Genomic DNA, 17,999 nt, shown 5'->3' with positions numbered 1-17,999 from the left:
CGGCACAGACTCAGTGGCCTGTTTCAGTGCTGTATCTCTAAAACAAAAACAAAACAAAAACCAACGAACCGCAAGACTATAACTTCAGTCAAGGACTACAGCGAGCTCGAGAAACAGTAATAAAATATTGCCTCAAACTGTTCTACCTATCTTTTCTTCTCTTTTCTGTCCCTATTTTGCATGTTTATATCGCATGTGTCTGCTAGCATGAGCGCGTCGTAGGCGTGCACCGTATTAAAGTTTGAGATTAAAGTTTTAAGATTTTAGTAAATTTCCTCTTTCTGCTTTAAACCAAAGAAAGCCTGTTTGTGCTCAGTTATTTGCCTGATCATTGGAAACTGTGAACACAGATTCACAAAAAGGGGAGCTCAAAGCACAGTGTATTTAAAAATAAAATCCTGTTACAATAAGACCGGGTAGAGATAGCAAAAGACCCCTAGACATTGCTCAACTGGTCGTAACGGTATGTAGATTTATCTCAGTAGTTAAAACTTATTATTTCTTTTCTAATAAATAGTTAGTAATGTTGTTGTTTAAAGAAACCTGGTTTGGTGTGCTTTATTCTGGGTGACAAATACAGTGTCTAATTTGGCTAGTCTTCGATAGGTAGGAAACTTTCTTGATGTGCTGTGACTGAATTAGCAGTGCATTACTCCCACATTGGTCGTAATACACCGCATGTCTGGTCTGCCCTCTGTCTTTAAAAACACCAAGCTAGGGAGGAAAACAATGGACCAGCCTCGCCAAGACCACTTACCCTCACCAATCTGAGCAAGTTCCTCAGGGTAGTTCCTAGGCCCAACCATCTTCAGCTGCTTCATCGATGACCTTCCTTCAATCATAAGGTATGAAGTGGGGATGTTCACTGATGATTGCACAATGTTCAGCACCATTCGCGACTCCTCAGATACTGAAGCAGTCCATATAGAAATGCAACAAGAGCTGGACAATATCCAGGCTTGGGCTGATAAGTGGCAAGTAACATGCGTGCCGCACAAGCGCCAGGCAATGACCATCTCCAACAAAAGAGAATCTAACCATCTCCCCATGACATTCAATGGCATTACGATCGCTGAATCCCCCACTATCAACATCCTGGGGTTTATCATTGACCAGAAACTGAACTGGAGTAGCCATATAAATACTGTGACTACAAGAGCAGGTCAGAGACTAGGAATCTTGTGACGAGTAATTCACTTACTGACTCTCCAAAGCCTGTCCACCGTCTGCAAGGCACAAGTTAGGAGTGTGATGGAATACTCTCCACTTGCCTAGATGGGTGCAGCTCCAACAACACTCAAGAAGCTCGACGCCATCCAGGACAAAGCAGCCCACTTGATTGGCACCCCATCCACAAACATTCACTCCCTCCACCACTGATGCACAGTGGCAGCAGTGTGTACCATCTACAAGACGCACTGCAGCAAAGTACCAAACCTCCATTGACAGCACCTTCCAAACGCATGACCTCTAGCACCTAGAAGGACAAGAGCAGAAGATGCCACTGCCCCAAGCCTCACCATCCTGAATTGGAACGATATCACCGTTCCTTCACTGTCGCTGGGTCAAAATCCTGGAACTCTGTTCCCAACAGGACCAGGTGTACCTACCCCACAGGGACTGCAGCGGTTCAAGAAGGCAGCTCACCACCATCTTCTCAAGGGCAATTGGGGATAGGCAATAAATGCTGGCCTAGTCAGCAACGTCTACATCCCAGGAACGAATTTTTTTTAAAGGAGTCATTACGCTTTTGATACTACACCCGGTTCTGCACGTCAGTCCACGGTTCAACACCTCCTCCGCTCCCTCCATCTGGCTACCTTGGGCAGGCAGGAGGGTCTTCGGGCTCCATCTGTAGGGAAAAGGACTTTTCCTTTCCTGATGACCTGGAGAAGAACCTGCAGGGAGGCATCACTGAACTGTGGAACAGAACTCTGCCTGCTGTCTGACATTTTCTTTGCTGTTGCCGCCGAGAAAAATAAATGATGTGAAGTTGGTGCTGAATTGCAACAATTAAGGGAGGCAGAAGCATTTTCAGTTAAGTGCAAGGTTTACTTTAGCTTCCTATGCAGAGACTTGCATGACAGGAAGGCTGCTCATTCATGAGGCTACAGCACAGAATGCCTTCTATCTGTGGTGATCATGATGCTTGGCCCAGTGACGATGGGTTCCGCCAATAAAAGGCCATTATCGCTGCATAATCCCTTGTGTTTCCTGTGCCTGTCGCCGCACGGTCTATTTACAAATAAAATCGCTTATGAAATGGGAAAAATGACGGAAGTGGCAGTTACAGCAACTTTCGGTCCCACTGTTGGGAATGTACGAGACTTGTAAAATCCAGGCCAATGTGTGTGTGGGTGAGGTTGCAACCATTTTGGGAATTGTGTAAAAATAAATTTTTTTAACATACTAGAAAACCTGTTATTTATCTGTTTATTTAACCTGCAAGACTCTTGGGCCAACGCAACATTTTACCAAAACACATTTGCAGTCAGTTGGGAGGTGAACAGTGGGAACCACCCACGCCCCTTTTTTACCTGTCTGTAATAACACACTTATGAGTTGGCATTCTGGAGGAGAATCAGCCTCATTTGTCTCTATTAAAGCCTTTAATCAAGAACCTAGATTTAATAGTTACTGACAGCAAGTTTTATATATTACATTGAAGTTGGAAGTTTAGTGCATGAATATACACAATTGTTTAGGTTATTGCACCATTCTGTAGATAGTTGTCCATCAAATAATTTTTTTTAAATGTTGGAGCTTCATACCTCCCCACTAGTGGAGCATCTGTTCAGTCGGATATGGTTTGTGTCCATGCTGTGATCGGAAGGATGATAATGCACTGGCTTACTTATGATGGATTTTGCTGCTTGTTGTGCTCTTTAGGTGGAGTTCTTAGTGTTTGCTGCCCACCTAATGAGAGTTCAAATCTGCACATTGGTTGTTTCATAAGCAACTTTTTCTTCATTCATTCACTCACACTCACTCACTCACAGGATGTGGGCATCGCAGCAAACCCAGCATTTATTGCCTATCTCTAATTTGCCTTGATAAGGTGGTGAGCCATTTTCTTGACGTGTTGTAGTCCATGTGGTGTTGCTACACCCACAGTGCTGTTGGGGAGGGAGTTCCAGGATTTTGACCCAGTGATGAAGGATATATTTCCAAGTCAGGATAGTGTGTGACTTGAGGGGGAACCATAGATAGTGGTATTCTCATGTGCCTGTTGCCCTTGTCCTTCTAGGTGTTACAGGTCCAAGCTTAGAAGATGCTGTTGAAGAAGCCTTGGCTAGTTTCTGCAGTGCACCTTATAGATGGTACACACTGCAGTCATGGTGTGCAGGTGGTGGAGGGAGTGAATGCTTATGGTGGCGATGGGGAGCTAGTCAAATGGGCTGCTTTGACCTGGATGGTGCCGAGCTTCTTGAGTGTTATTGGAGCTGCACTCATCCGGGCAAGTGGGGGAATATTCCATCACACTCCTGACTTGTGTCTTGTGGATCATGGACAGGCTTTGCGAAGTCAGGAGGTGTGTTACTTCCCACAGAATACCCAACCTCTGACCTGCTCTTGTAGCCTCAGTATTTACGTGGCTGGTCCAGTACGTGGGAGAGGTGGGTGTGCAGTTAACAAGGTGCCTGTCCCAGTGGAATCACATCAGCTCCAAGCTTTCATACCCGGTGATGAAAGATGGAAATGAGAGATTCCTCTATGGGAGACTCCAGGATCTGATAGTTGAACCAAACAAGTCTGCAGTATTTCTTTTGTTGACGAGCAGCCAATCCTGAATCAATTGCTGGGCTCTGGAGGGATATACTTGTCAGTCGGGGCTAGGATTCTTCCTACTCTGCTAATGTAAGCAAATATCCTATGAGAAGGATGACTTTAGTTCCTCTAGTTGGACAAGTAATGGGAAGGGTTATAGTACCATGTGCTGATGAGCTGCAGTTAAACTCCACTTTACCACACGTTGCAGTTCCTAAACCTTGGTTGCGCTAACCTGAACCTAGATTCTTCCATAAATAAAAACAGAAAGTGCTGGAAATACTCAGTAGGTAAGGCAGCATCTGTGGAGAGAGTTTCAGGTCTGTGACCTTTCATCAGAACTGGTAACAGAAAAGAATTAGGTTTTAAGCAAGTGAAGGAGATGATGTTGGTGGAGAAGAGAACAAAAGGGAAGGTGTGTGATAGGGCAGAGAACAGGAGAGCTTCAATAACAAAGGCAAAGAGTGTTAATGCTCTTTCTTTCTTTCAACTTTGGTAAGTGGAATAGGGTTTTGTGGGTGCAAAGTATGTACGTGGATTATCAAATTTTAATGGGTGGCGCAGTAGTTAGCACCGCAGCCTCACAGCTCCAGCGACCCGGGTTCAATTCTGGGTACTGCCTGCGTGGAGTTTGCAAGTTCTCCCTGTGTCTGCGTGGGTTTTCTCCGGGTGCTCCGGTTTCCTCCCACAAGCCAAAAGACTTGCAGGTTGGTAGGTAAATTGGCCATTATAAATTGCCCCTAGTATAGGTAGGTGGTAGGAAATATAGGGACAGGTGGGGATGTGGTAGGAATATGGGATTAGTGTAGGATTAGTATAAATGGGTGGTTGATGGTCGGCATAGACTCGGTGGGCCGAAGGGCCTGTTACAGTGCTGTATCTCTATACTAAACTAAATTAAGTGCATTTCTTAGTAGTTTTGTTCAGAAATTCTTGAGCATTGTGATTGGTTTCCATACCGCTGACAAGAAAAAGATATAAATGTATGTTTAATAAATGCTGAACAGATTTTGAAAGTTACATTTTGACAGTTAACAGGGTACATACATAACTTGAATATTTTCTTCAGTCTAATTCTCGGTATCTTTCTATTTTGGTACATGCACATAGTTCCTGGCTGTTCCAGTAGACAAGATTGTTAAACTCTATGAAAGGGAAACCTGGGAAAATACGTATAATCTTTCAGACGATAGCATTATGATGGTAAGTTTTGCATTGTAATTGCAAATGAGTTTACTAAAATTTAATAAAAGGAAAATAAAGCACATAACTATGCATTAAGGATAGCATTTCATGAAACAGGAATCATTGAGAACAGCTCTCTGATAATCTAGTCCTGCATAGAATAGAATTAATGTTTCAAAGGTAGAAATATTTCAACAAAAAATTATACTGAGAAAATAGTTGATTAAGAAATTCTTGTGCATTTTCCTATGCTTCAAAGTATTCTTGCTATTTGATTTTAGAAATCATGCTTGTTTTGAAAGCTACGCAGATGCTATTCAAAGGCATAATAGATATTCATGTATTTGAAAATGTTATGTTTAAAGAACATTCTCCTTTTTCTTCAACAGCCATTAAATATTGTATCATGGTCTCCTTGTGGTGGTTATGTGGCTGCGGGGAGTATTAATGGATCAATGGTGGTATGGAATGTACAGACCAGAAAATGTGTTGAAAGGTATAATGTTGTATTAATTTGTGAAACTCCATTGTAGTTTGAGGGTGTTAATAATACAACATCTCACTGAACTGTGTATAGGATAGCTACAGTCAAAACTTTTACCTTTCTTCATCGGGCTTCCTTATTTGCTAATGAGAAATCAAAACACTGAGGAAACATTACAACTTTTTTTTAAAGAAATAACTTGTCCAATACTTGTACTTAAAAAAAAAAAAATTAGAAATGTTATTCTGTTTGCACTTTTGATGGAAAATCATTTGTTTTCTTTATATTAATGGGTGGAATGTAAACTGCGAATGAACCATTGCTGCTTTGCTTTGAACTTTTGGAAATCATTTCACTATATTTTGCTGCTCAAAACAGAGGTGTTATATTTTATAATTTAGAAACAATTTTATTGGTATAGTTTTACCATGAACCACCTTGGGACTATTAAATATTTTCAAGTATCGACACTAGCATCTATATGACTATCTTAAGAGTTTAATAACAGAAAATGCTATTGCTAAGGCACCTTCAGAATGGTTGGAGCAAAGGCAGTTCACTGGCATAATTTCTTGGTGGTTGGATCGTCTAAGCCACAGTGACAAGGTGTGGGTTTATGCTTATGACTTCTCAAAGATGGAGGGGGAGTCATCAGTTGAATTGCTCCAGGCTATAGTAGCATCACCGTAGCTTGGAAGGGTGGTAAAAATGTAGTTGGCTGTTTGCTGTCTTGAACTTGCTCAGCGAACACAATAGCAACCCAAGGCTGGGAGGTAAAGATCTTTAAAAAGTTGGGATTGAATTATAAGAATATAAGATCATAATTTGGATATACCTTTAACTCTAGCTCTTAGTCCATGCCTGGACTATTCCCCAGTGAGAGAGTGGGCAAGTGATCTTGCCTCTGACATTCTGTTTTCTTCCCTTAGCTTCCAGAGGATATGCGAGAGTGGTGGTCTGCATCCCCAGTCTCCTTTGGAAAAGCATCTCACTTCTTACTTGCCACCTTTCCCCAAATAATCCACTGGAAGATGAAGGAACTTGCTGTGTATGGAATTGAAAGTGTAAACTTGATTCCTGGTATTCTTTAGTGCTGCAATGAATTGTGTCACTGAGTTCCCAAAACTGAGATAATTGAAAATCAGCAAGGCACTGAAAAACTTTGCCAGTCTAGTAGCTCAGCACTTGAGAACTGGTCGATATCCTTCTCTATATACTTAATATTAATATACTTATACAAGAAAGCCCCCAGCGATTTAACATCCGCAGCACTTAAAGCAGCCAGAAGTACTGCACAAAGAACAGCTAGGCGTTGCGCAAACGACTACTGGCAACACCTATGCAGTCATATTCAGCTGGCCTCAGACACCGGAAACATCAGAGGAATGTATGATGGCATGAAGAGAGCTCTTGGGCCAACCATCAAGAAGATCACCCCCCTCAAATCTAAATCGGGGGACATAATCACTGACCAACGCAAACAGATGGACCGCTGGGTTGAGCACTACCTAGAACTGTACTCCAGGGAGAATGCTGTCACTGAGACTGCCCTCAATGCAGCCCAGCCTCTACCAGTCATGGATGAGCTGGACATACAGCCAACCAAATTGGAACTCAGTGATGCCATTGATTCCCTAGCCAGCGGAAAAGCCCCTGGGAAGGACAGCATTACCCCTGAAATAATCAAGAGTGCCAAGCCTGCTATACTCTCAGCACTACATGAACTGCTATGCCTGTGCTGGGACGAGGGAGCAGTACCCCAGGACATGCGCGATGCCAACATCATCACCCTCTATAAAAACAAAGGTGACCGCGGTGACTGCAACAACTACCGTGGAATCTCCCTGCTCAGCATAGTGGGGAAAGTCTTTGCTCGAGTCGCTCTGAACAGGCTCCAGAAGCTGGCCGAGCGCGTCTACCCTGAGGCACAGTGTGGCTTTCGTGCAGAGAGATCGACTATTGACATGCTGTTCTCCCTTCGTCAGATACAGGAGAAATGCCGTGAACAACAGATGCCCCTCTACATTGCTTTCATTGATCTCACCAAAGCCTTTGACCTCGTCAGCAGACGTGGTCTCTTCAGACTACTAGAAAAGATCGGATGTCCACCAAAGCTACTAAGTATCATCACCTCATTCCATGACAATATGAAAGGCACAATTCAACATGGTGGCTCCTCATCAGAGCCCTTTCCTATCCTGAGTGGTGTGAAACAGGGCTGTGTTCTCGCACCCACACTTTTTGGGATTTTCTTCTCCCTGCTGCTTTCACATGCGTTCAAATCCTCTGAAGAAGGAATTTTCCTCCACACAAGATCAGGGGGCAGGTTGTTCAACCTTGCCCGTCTAAGAGCGAAGTCCAAAGTACGGAAAGTCCTCATCAGAGAACTCCTCTTTGCTGACGATGCTGCTTTAACATCTCACACTGAAGAATGCCTGCAGAGTCTCATCGACAGGTTTGCGTCTACCTGCAATGAATTTGGCCTAACCATCAGCCTCAAGAAAACGAACATCATGGGGCAGGATGTCAGAAATGCTCCATCCATCAATATTGGCGACCACGCTCTGGAAGTGGTTCAAGAGTTCACCTACCTAGGCTCAACTATCACCAGTAACCTGTCTCTAGATACAGAAATCAACAAGCGCATGGGTAAGGCTTCCACTGCTATGTCCAGACTGGCCAAGAGAGTGTGGGAAAATGGCGCACTGACACGGAACACAAAAGTCCGAGTGTATCAGGCCTGTGTCCTCAGTACCTTGCTCTACGGCAGCGAGGCCTGGACAACGTATGCCAGCCAAGAGCGACGTCTCAATTCATTCCATCTTCGCTGCCTTCGGAGAATACTTGGCATCAGGTGGCAGGATTATATCTCCAACACAGAAGTCCTTGAAGCGGCCAACACCCCCAGCTTATACACACTACTGAGTCAGCGGCGCTTGAGATGGCTTGGCCATGTGAGCCGCATGGAAGATGGCAGGATCCCCAAAGACACATTGTACAGCGAGCTCGCCACTGGTATCAGACCCACCGGCCGTCCATGTCTCCGTTATAAAGACGTCTGCAAACGTGACATGAAATCGTGTGACATTGATCACAAGTCGTGGGAGTCAGTTGCCAGCATTCGCCAGAGCTGGCGGGCAGCCATAAAGACAGGGCTAAATTGTGGCGAGTCGAAGAGACTTAGTAGTTGGCAGGAAAAAAGACAGAGGCGCAAGGGGAGAGCCAACTGTGCAACAGCCCCAACAAACAAATTTCTCTGCAGCACCTGTGGAAGAGCCTGTCACTCCAGAATTGGCCTTTATAGCCACTCCAGGCGCTGCTTCACAAACCACTGACCACCTCCAGGCGCGTATCCATTGTCTCTCGAGATAAGGAGGCCCAAAAGAAAGAAATACTTAATATTGTAAAATTAAAATTTATTATATCAAAAGATGACTACTCTCTGAATTTTTGACCCCTATATTCTCTTTGGAACACTGAAGCCATTTCAGAGGCAAAATTACCTTTTGTGCAGCATGACCTATAAAATGGTTGATAAATAAATGTTCAGTGTGTGAGGGGAATAATACTTGGGTCTGTGTTTCCTTAGGTTGCAGCATGAGAAGGCTTATCGAATCTGTGCGATGGCATGGCATCCTTCGAAAGCAAATATAGCATATACAGATTCTGAAGGAAATCTGGGGCTCCTTGAAGGGGTTTTGACAAATGCTGGCAGCAAGGTGAGCACTAAGTGTATGGTATGGTAGAGCAGGGGAATTATCCATGGAGTCCTGGCCAATATTTATCCTTCAATCAACATCACAAAAAACAGATTATCTGGTTGTTATCGCATTAGCTATTTGTGGGAGTTTGCTGTGCACAAATTAGTTGCCACGCTTCCTACATTACAGCAGTCCAAAAGTACTTCATTGGGCATAAACTGCTTTGAGCCATCCGGTGGTTGTGAAAAGCGCTATATAAATATAAGTGTAAGTCTTTTTGTTAAAGGTGTTGTCCCTTTTTCTAATTTTGTAGATGTCATAGTTCACTATTGCTAGTATACTTTGCAGTAAGCTACTACACAGTCTTCTTCTTTGGCCTCCTTGTCTCGGGAGACAATGGGTAAGTGCCTGGAGGTGGTCAGTGGTTTGTGGAGCAGCGCCTGGAGTGGCTATAAAGGCCAATACTAGAGTGACAGACTCTTCCACAGGTGCTGCAGAAGAAATTGGTTGTCGGGGCTGGTACGCAGTTGGCTCTCCCCTTGTAGTCACCAGTAGTAAAGATAAAGGGTCTACTTTATTTAAACTGTTAGTTTTGTATTAAAACAATAAATTTTGAATAATATTACTAATGTGTGCGTGCACGTGTGAGACTATTGCTGTCTTCCTGTGGTGGAGGAAGATTGTTCAGTGAATTCCCCCCCCCATAACAAACATTGCTTCACAGTTTATAGCACTGTTGCAAAATACACAGTGTACTAAGGTTCATCAATTCTATTGTCTGTTCTAGAAAAGTTACATCAATTAGAAAAATTGCAGATGATTCAAAATTAGTTCTGTTGAATCCAGTTACTGTATATTTATAAAATGTTTTATTTAGGAACTGGCTTCCCATTCAACTGCTACCACATTTGATGATTTGTTTGATGATGAGGATAATGACTTGGTAACAAAAGGTGTCAACCTGTCACATCCATCGCCAATAAGGCAGCCATTGGTGGAGGAAGATGATGATGGTGAAGATGACAATGTGATGGCTGTAGTGAACCGTTCTAGACATCATCGAGCGATTCAAGACGATAACTCTCATGGTATGGAGTAAGCAATGATTTCTTTGTTGTGTGAAAATCTAAATGCTACTGTCCTGAAAGAGTTTCCATCTTTCAGCTATTTTTGCCTGTTTTCTTTCATTATTTTGTCAAGGGTGATTATTTAACTTGCATGAAAGTGAGGAAGTGGCCAGGTTGATATGCTATTTATTCTGTTTAAAGAAATTTAGGTCAATATTATTGTTTTTAAAAAATCAGGTTTTCAGCAAAAATTCCTTTTGAAAGAAAAAATAAATCCAGCTAATTAGACCATTCTTACTACATAATTGATTATATTCCCCTTAGCTTCATTATTTTGGAGACTCCACTGTAATTGAGCACCAGTTTTGTTCTAGGAGCATATATTGTGGAGGTGTATTTACATTTGGTTAAATTCCTTTCCTTTCAGCCCTGGAACCTGCTTTTGAAATTCATCTAGATTGCTGTAATATGCTACTTGAAAAAGGGGTTCAACGGTTTCATCCAAGTCTTGGAGGGTGTGTGTCAATCGGGTGAATCTGAGAATTTTACACAAACTATCATGATGATTGATGAAACAAGGAAAAGTTCACAGTATTGCAGTGGAGGGTGAACTCTTAAGATTGGGTGTTCAGAAACATTTTTGGACTTGAATAGAAATGGCCTTGGAATATTTGATGCAATAACAAGAGGGAAAATATTGTAATCCCTAGCACAGATATCGTTCACCTTTAATGAGAACAAAAATAATCATTCATTTGAAACCTTCAAATAAAAAGTAGTGTTTACATTAATTGTATAACTGGGTGGGGAGAGTGAGACATGAGGATGTTCAAATAACAATTTTGAAGTTTTTATAAATTTGCTTCAGATATTGGATCTCCCACCCATTCAGATAAATTGGATGATGATGATGATGATGATTACAGTGACCAAGCTCGAGGTGCACAAGCTGCACCAGTATTTGCAGGATACTCTGGACCAATGCCAACACCGCAGCAAAAGTCTTTTCAACCTTGTTCCACTCCCTCTCACCTCCTGCATCGGTTCATGGTAAGCTCATTGCTTAAGTACCATTGGTACTAATGGCAAGTACCATTGCTTGTAATCTCTTCACACAGCTGTCTTAAAGAAGTACACACTAAGGAAACATCTCACAATTCTTAAAATTTACAAAGGGTAATATAATTTCAAACAGATAAAGCCTATCACTTGTCTCAAATGTTTCATTTGAAGTACATCAAAGCATAGTGACTATGGAGGCAGTTGTTTTATGAAGAGCAAGATCCCAGAAATAGCAATAAAATGAAGGAGCAGTTAACTTGTTTTTGGTGGAATTGGTTGAGGGAGCAATGTTGATCAGGAAACTGGGAGAGCTCCTTATTTTTCTTGGAGTAATGTCATGCAATCGACAGTGTCTATTGGGATGACCTAAATTTTAACATTCTACTATTCATTACTGGACAACAGTGTTAAAGCAGGTACTGAGAAATAATCAAGACATAAATATAAATATATAATATAATTTTATAATATAAGTGCTTCCTTTCAATAGGACCAAAGGTCAGTGGTCTGAGTGAAAGAGAATGTATTTGATGATTCACCCGTGCAGTTTTGAGAGCTAATGTCCCATTTGCATACCAAATGTTAAGAAATTGTTGCAATTCAGCTTTAAAGCTCTGCCGCAGTTAAAATGTAATACTGCAGTTTGAAGCCTACATTGCCCATAAAGTTGTGTATCAAATTGATTTTCTCTGAATAATAGCCACTGTGTGTTTTTCATCTTGTTGCTGGCCTTAACCACCGTTCGTATTAACTCAAGGCCACAGTATTTATTCCTCCTTTATGTATCAACTGTTGTATCTGGTTTATTTTTTAGGTGTGGAATTCCACTGGTATTATTCGCTGCTACAGTGATGAACAAGATAATGCTATAGATGTAGAATTCCATGATACCTCAGTACATCATGCAATACACTTGAGTAATGTTCTGAATCACACCATGGCTGACTTATCACATGAAGCAGTGTTACTAGCATGTGCAAAATCAGATGAACTGCCTAGGTAAAAGTGCAGGGGAGATCTTTTTAAATTTTTGAGCTTTGGTTGTGCTGCACCCCTGACTGGATTAATCAGTTTTTGCCTTATAGTGTTAACAAAAAAAAAATTCTCCTTTTTAATGATGTCCAACGTGCAGCCTGTGGGCTGAATTTGGCCCGTGAATTCCTTTCACCTGGTACACACAGTTCCTTTCTTCTGTTTGCACACATTTGCAACAAACACTTTTTCCTCTGAGCATTACAAGCTTTAGCTGTGGTGGGGGAAGGGACTTCGATTTTAGTCGTATTCAGAGGTTGGCCATTCCTGCTGTATCAAGGGGATGGGCCACAAGCTAATCCGAAGCTTTTGCCAGTGCTACTTCGAGCTTCACAGAAGTGCCTGGAATTTAAACTTCAATTACCAATTAAAACAGCTAAGCTGGCAAACATTTAGCAACTAAAAGTCAAGGTATAAACTTTTGTTTTTAACAAACAAAAACTGTAGACTGGTTTTCACTGAATTTGTGAAATAAGCTCTCATATCATTTAGCGAAAGACCCATTGACTGGATAGTGTGCACATTGGTGTGGTAGTTTAACACGCATCAGGACAGAGTGGGGATTACAGGGCCATTCCAGTATTGCTAGGGCCATTATCTGACCTTCCCCTCTCTGACGCTGAACATTCTGTTCAGGACTCAGTTTTATCCCCTTATACCCCCACCTCAATGAATTTCTCTCTCAGCATGACATTGAGCTCTTCTTCCGTTGCCTTTGCCTCCGGGCTCACAACTTTGACAGGAATCCTCCCCATGACCAGCAGACACATTCACCCGCCTCCAGCATTTTCCCTGTACCTGGACCCCTCCCTCTGGCCTCTTACCCACTCTTGATCTTTTCATTGAAAACTGTCGGCCAGACATCAGCCGTCTCAATTTCTCTGCCCCTGTCCCCCTCTGAACTTGCTGCACTCCGTTCTCTCAGGTCTAACCCCGACATTGTCATCAAACCTGCAGTCAAAGGTGGTGCTGTTGTTGTCTGGCGTACTGACCTCTACCTCGCAGAAGCTCAGTGCCAACTCTCAGACACTTGTTCCTACTTCCCCCGGCCCATGACCCCACCACGAATCTCTCTACACCTCCATCCCCCGCCAGGACAGTTTGAGGGCTCTCCGCTTCTTCCTTGAACAGAGGCCCAACCAGTCGCCATCCACCACCACCCTCCTCCGCCTGGCTGAACGTTCTCAGATTGAACAACTTCTTAAACTCCACTCACTTCCTTCAAGTAAAAGGTGTTGCTATGGGTAGCCACATGGGTCCTGGTTATGCCTGTCTTTTTGTGGGATATGTCGAACATTCTTTGTTTAAGTCCTACTCAGGCCCTGTCCCCCAACACTTTTTCCGGTACATGGATGACTGTATTGGTGCCATTTCTTGTACCCACCCGGAGCTGGAAAACGTTATCAACTATGCTTCTAATTTCCACCCTTCTCTCACCTTTACATGGTCCATCTCCGACATTTACCTTCCCTTCCTCGACTTCTCTGTCTCCATCTCTGGGGATAGGCTGTCTACTAATATTCATTATAAGCCCACCGTCTCCCACAGCTACTTCGACTACACTTCACACCCTGCCTCCTGTAAGACTCCATTTCCATTCTCCCAGTTTCTTCTCCGACGCATCTGCTCTGATGATGCAACCTTCCATGACAGCGCTTTTGATATGTCTTCCTTTTTCCTCAACCGAGGATTCCCCCCACTATGGTTGACAGGGCCCTTAGCTGGCCCATTTCCCGCACTTCTACCTTTACCCCTTCCCCTCCCTCCCAGAACTCCGACGGGTTCCCCCTTGTCTTCACTTTCCACCCCACCAGCCTCCACATCCAAAGGATCATCCTCCGCCATTTCCGCCACGTCCAGCGTGATGCCACCACCAAACGCATCTTCCCTTCCCCTGTCAGCATTCTGAAGTGATCGTTTCCTCCGCGACACTTTGGACCACTTCTCCATTACCCCCACCACCTTGTCCCCTTTCCACAGCATCTTCCCCTGCAATTGCAGGAGGTGTAATACATGCCCATTTACCTCTTCTCTCTTCACTATCCCAGGCCCCAAACACTCCTTTCAGGTGAAGCAGCGATTTACTTGTACTTCTTTCAATTTAGTATACTGTATTCGCTGCTCACAATGTGGTCTGCTGTACATTGGGGAGACTAAACGCAGATTGGGTGACCGCTTTGCGGAACACCTCCGCTCAGTCCAAAAGCATGACTCCGAGCTTCCAGTTGCTTGCCATTTCAACCTCCATGCTCTCATGCTTACATCTCTCTCTCGGGATTGCTGCAGTGTTCCAGTGAACATCAACACAAGCTCGAGGAATAGCACCTCATTTACCGATTACGAACGCTACAGCCTGCCACACTGAACGCTGAGTTCAATCATTTCAAAGCATGATGAGCCCCTCTTTTTATTTTTATTTTTAGTTATTTTTTCTTATTTATTGTTTTGTTTTAGTTTGTTTCTACACTGCCTACCCATTGTTTTTTCCATGTTTGTGCTTGGGGCCGGGCTGTTCATTTTTCTGTCAGTTAGCACTCTCTCTGCACTAACGCTTTGTCTTTCACCATACCGTTTGCCTTTGCTCCATGACCCTCTGGTCAGTTATTGTCTGTGATCTTGTCCTATCAACACTTCTTTTGTTATCTCTTGTCCCACCCCAGCTTTATTTGTTTAAAACCTATTACATTTCTAATATTTGCCAGTTCTGATGAAGGGTCACTGACCTGAAACGTTAATTCTGCTTCTCTCTCCACAGATGCTGCCAGACCTGCTGAGTATTTCCAGAATTTCTTGTTTGTATTGCTAGGGCTGTTGTTTGATTGGGCCACACTTGCTATACAGCTGTAAACCAGTGGTGATGTGTGGTTTCTTTAGCAACAGTACACTTCTCCCTCTGCAGGAGTGCATTGTGGGATTTGAGAGGGGTGTTGTCTTACAGGTCTCCTGACAGGAGGTCCAGGCTGCTTAATCTTTTCCCAGTTTTAGATGAAGACTAAAAATGAGAATGCTACCAACTGAGCTATGCTGACCAGTTGCTCCTGCTGTACTGGAGAATCAACAAACTCAGCACAGACGGGGATTGAAGCAGGAGTCTTCCAGGCCTGCATGATTCAGCATTCGCTATCTCAATCTGCTGAACTATTGGGGGAAGCTAAACTTTCCTTTCTGTCCTATCTGTTCAGTTCATCCAAGCCAAATACATATGTTTTTAAAGCCCAGCACAAGAAACTCAATAATGTACTCTTCAAAAAGGAAGTTATTGTGCATATTCAGATTTGTGCTTTTCTATCTATCTATCAGCACACTCCAGTGTATTCACTTCAACTCCAGGGATACAAATAAAGAATGGATGGTGGATATGCCAAACGATGAAAGCATTGAAGCCATTTGTCTGGGTCAGGGCTGGGCTGCTGTTTCAACAAATGCTCAGATTGTTCGCATCTTCAGCATTGGTGGTGTACAGAAGGAGCTCTTTAGTCTAATGGGGCCTGTGGTCTCTATGTCAGGACACGGAGAACAGCTATTGATTTCTTATCACCGAGGTAATTCATTTAAAATTCTTTGTGAAACTTCACATTTTATTTGTTAACTGTATTGAGATTATTGCTGAGGAATGGGTTACTTTTAATTCTGGCCAACTGCACGGCAGCAAGCAGTCCTAAGTCTGGCATAGTGCAGCAAAATGCAGAATAAAGCAACAATATGCTTTTAGTCTTCTTGCAGTTCTAGATCATATCTGTATTGTGGTTTTCCACACCAGTCTTCTTTAAGAAGGATTACCAGTTTGTGCTGAGCTATAGGAAGTTCTATGGTTTAGATTCTCATCCACTGCAAACTGGCTGTTAATCAGTGTATATTACAACTTTTACAGAGTTGTCTGCTCAAAATATGTGTTGAAATTATTTTTCTGCACACATATTAGAAATAAATATATCTTAAATGTGAAACTACCCATGATTTATCCAAGGTGTGAAGGACAGATATCTCTCACAACTGGCTGCCATCAGTATGATGTCATTTTAGGGTATTGTAGTGAACCATTCCATAGAAATGATTAGAAGTTACAAAATGGAAACAGACCATTTGGTCCAACTGTCCATGTCAGCATTTACTTTCCAGGTGAGCAAATAGTCCCTATCATATTTACCCACCTGTTGCCATGCCCCTTCAAGCTCTTTTCCTTCATCTACCTCTCCAATATAATCTTGAATGTTGACATATATTGTTCCCAACCGTTTCAGGTCATTGAAGGTAAGGTCGTTGAACAATGACGTGTACCTTAGCCGTATCAGGTCTCAACTTTGCTTCCAGTTTCCACCCTTCTCTCACCTTTACATGGTCCATCTCTGACACTTCCCTTCCCTTCCTCGACTTCTCTGTCTCCATCTCTGGGGATAGGTTGTCTACCAACATCCATTATAAGCCCACCGACTCCCACAGCTACCTCGACTACACTTCTTCACACCCTACCTCCAGTAAGGACTCCATTCCATTCTCCCAGTTTCTCCGTCTCCGACGCATCTGCTCTGATGATGCTACCTTCCATGATGGTGCTTCTGATATGACCTTTTTCCTCAACCGAGGATTTCCCCCCACTGTGGTTGACAGGGCCCTCAACCGTGTCCGACCCATTCCCCGCACATCTACCCTCACCCCTTCCCCTCCCTCCCAGAACAGTGACAGGGTTCCCCTTGTCCTCACTTTTCATCCCACCAGCCTCCATATCCAAAGGATCATCCTCCGCCATTTTCGCCACCTCCAGCGTGATGCCACTACCAGTCGCATCTTCCCCTCCCTTCCCCTGTCAGCATTCCGAAGGGATCGTTCCCTCTGCGACACCCTGGTCCACTCCTCCTTTACCCCCACCACCTCGTCCCCGTCCCAGGGCACCTTCCCCTGCAATCGCAGGAGGTGTAATACCTGCCCATTTACCTCCTCTCTCCTCACTATCCCAGGCCCCAAACACTCCTTTCAGGTGAAGCAGCGATTTACTTGTACTTCTTTCAATATAGTATACTGTATTCGCTGTTCACAGTGTGGTCTCCTCTACATTGGGGAGACCAAGCGCAGACTGGGTGACCGCTTTGCGGAACATCTCCGCTCAGTCCGCAAGCAGGACCCTGAGCTTCCGGTTGCTTGCCATTTCAACACTCCCCCCTGCTCTCATGCTCACATCTCTGTCCTGGGATTGCTGCAGTGTTCCAGTGAACATCAACGCAAGCTCGAGGAACAGCATCTCATCTACCGATTAGGCACACTGCAGCCTGCCGGACTGAACATTGAGTTCAATAATTTCAGAGCATGACAGCCCCCCATTTTACTTTCATTTTTAGTTATTTTTTCTTCTTTGTTTTTACATTCTTTTTTACATTTTTTACAATTTTTTTTTGCATTTATTTCATTTCATCTTAGTTTGTTCAGTTTGCTTACCCACTTTTTTTTTCAGGTTTGCACTTGCTGCTGTTCAATATTCAGTATATTTACACCTAATCTGTACTAATGCTTTGTCTTTCAACACACCATTAACATATTGTTTGCCTTTGCTCCGTGACCTTTTGGTCAGCTATGTGGCCTTGTCCAATCTACACCTTCTCCTTTGTTATCTCTTGCCCCACCCCCACCTCACTTGCTTATAATCTGTGACTTTTCTAATATTTGTCAGTTCCGAAGAAGGGTCACTGACCCGAAACGTTAACTCTG

At 43.3% G+C, this 17,999-nt stretch overlaps 1 protein-coding gene across 2 annotated transcripts in view; it reads left to right on the top strand.

Annotated features, from left to right (window-relative positions):
• wdhd1 (WD repeat and HMG-box DNA binding protein 1) overlaps window positions 1-17,999 on the top strand; it is a 112,045-nt gene that overhangs the window by 24,760 nt on the left and 69,286 nt on the right. For both annotated transcript variants that reach the window (XM_068039175.1, XM_068039176.1), the window contains 7 exons: window positions 4,879-4,971; window positions 5,343-5,449; window positions 9,027-9,156; window positions 10,016-10,226; window positions 11,074-11,255; window positions 12,082-12,266; window positions 15,600-15,841. In XM_068039175.1, the coding sequence (XP_067895276.1) occupies window positions 4,879-4,971; window positions 5,343-5,449; window positions 9,027-9,156; window positions 10,016-10,226; window positions 11,074-11,255; window positions 12,082-12,266; window positions 15,600-15,841 (1,150 nt within the window). The remainder of the gene's footprint in view (window positions 1-4,878; window positions 4,972-5,342; window positions 5,450-9,026; window positions 9,157-10,015; window positions 10,227-11,073; window positions 11,256-12,081; window positions 12,267-15,599; window positions 15,842-17,999) is intronic.

This window comes from Heterodontus francisci, chromosome 9, assembly GCF_036365525.1.
Source record: "Heterodontus francisci isolate sHetFra1 chromosome 9, sHetFra1.hap1, whole genome shotgun sequence".
Classification (NCBI taxonomy): Eukaryota; Metazoa; Chordata; class Chondrichthyes; order Heterodontiformes; family Heterodontidae; genus Heterodontus; species Heterodontus francisci.
This window is presented reverse-complemented; position numbering and strand designations above follow the sequence as displayed.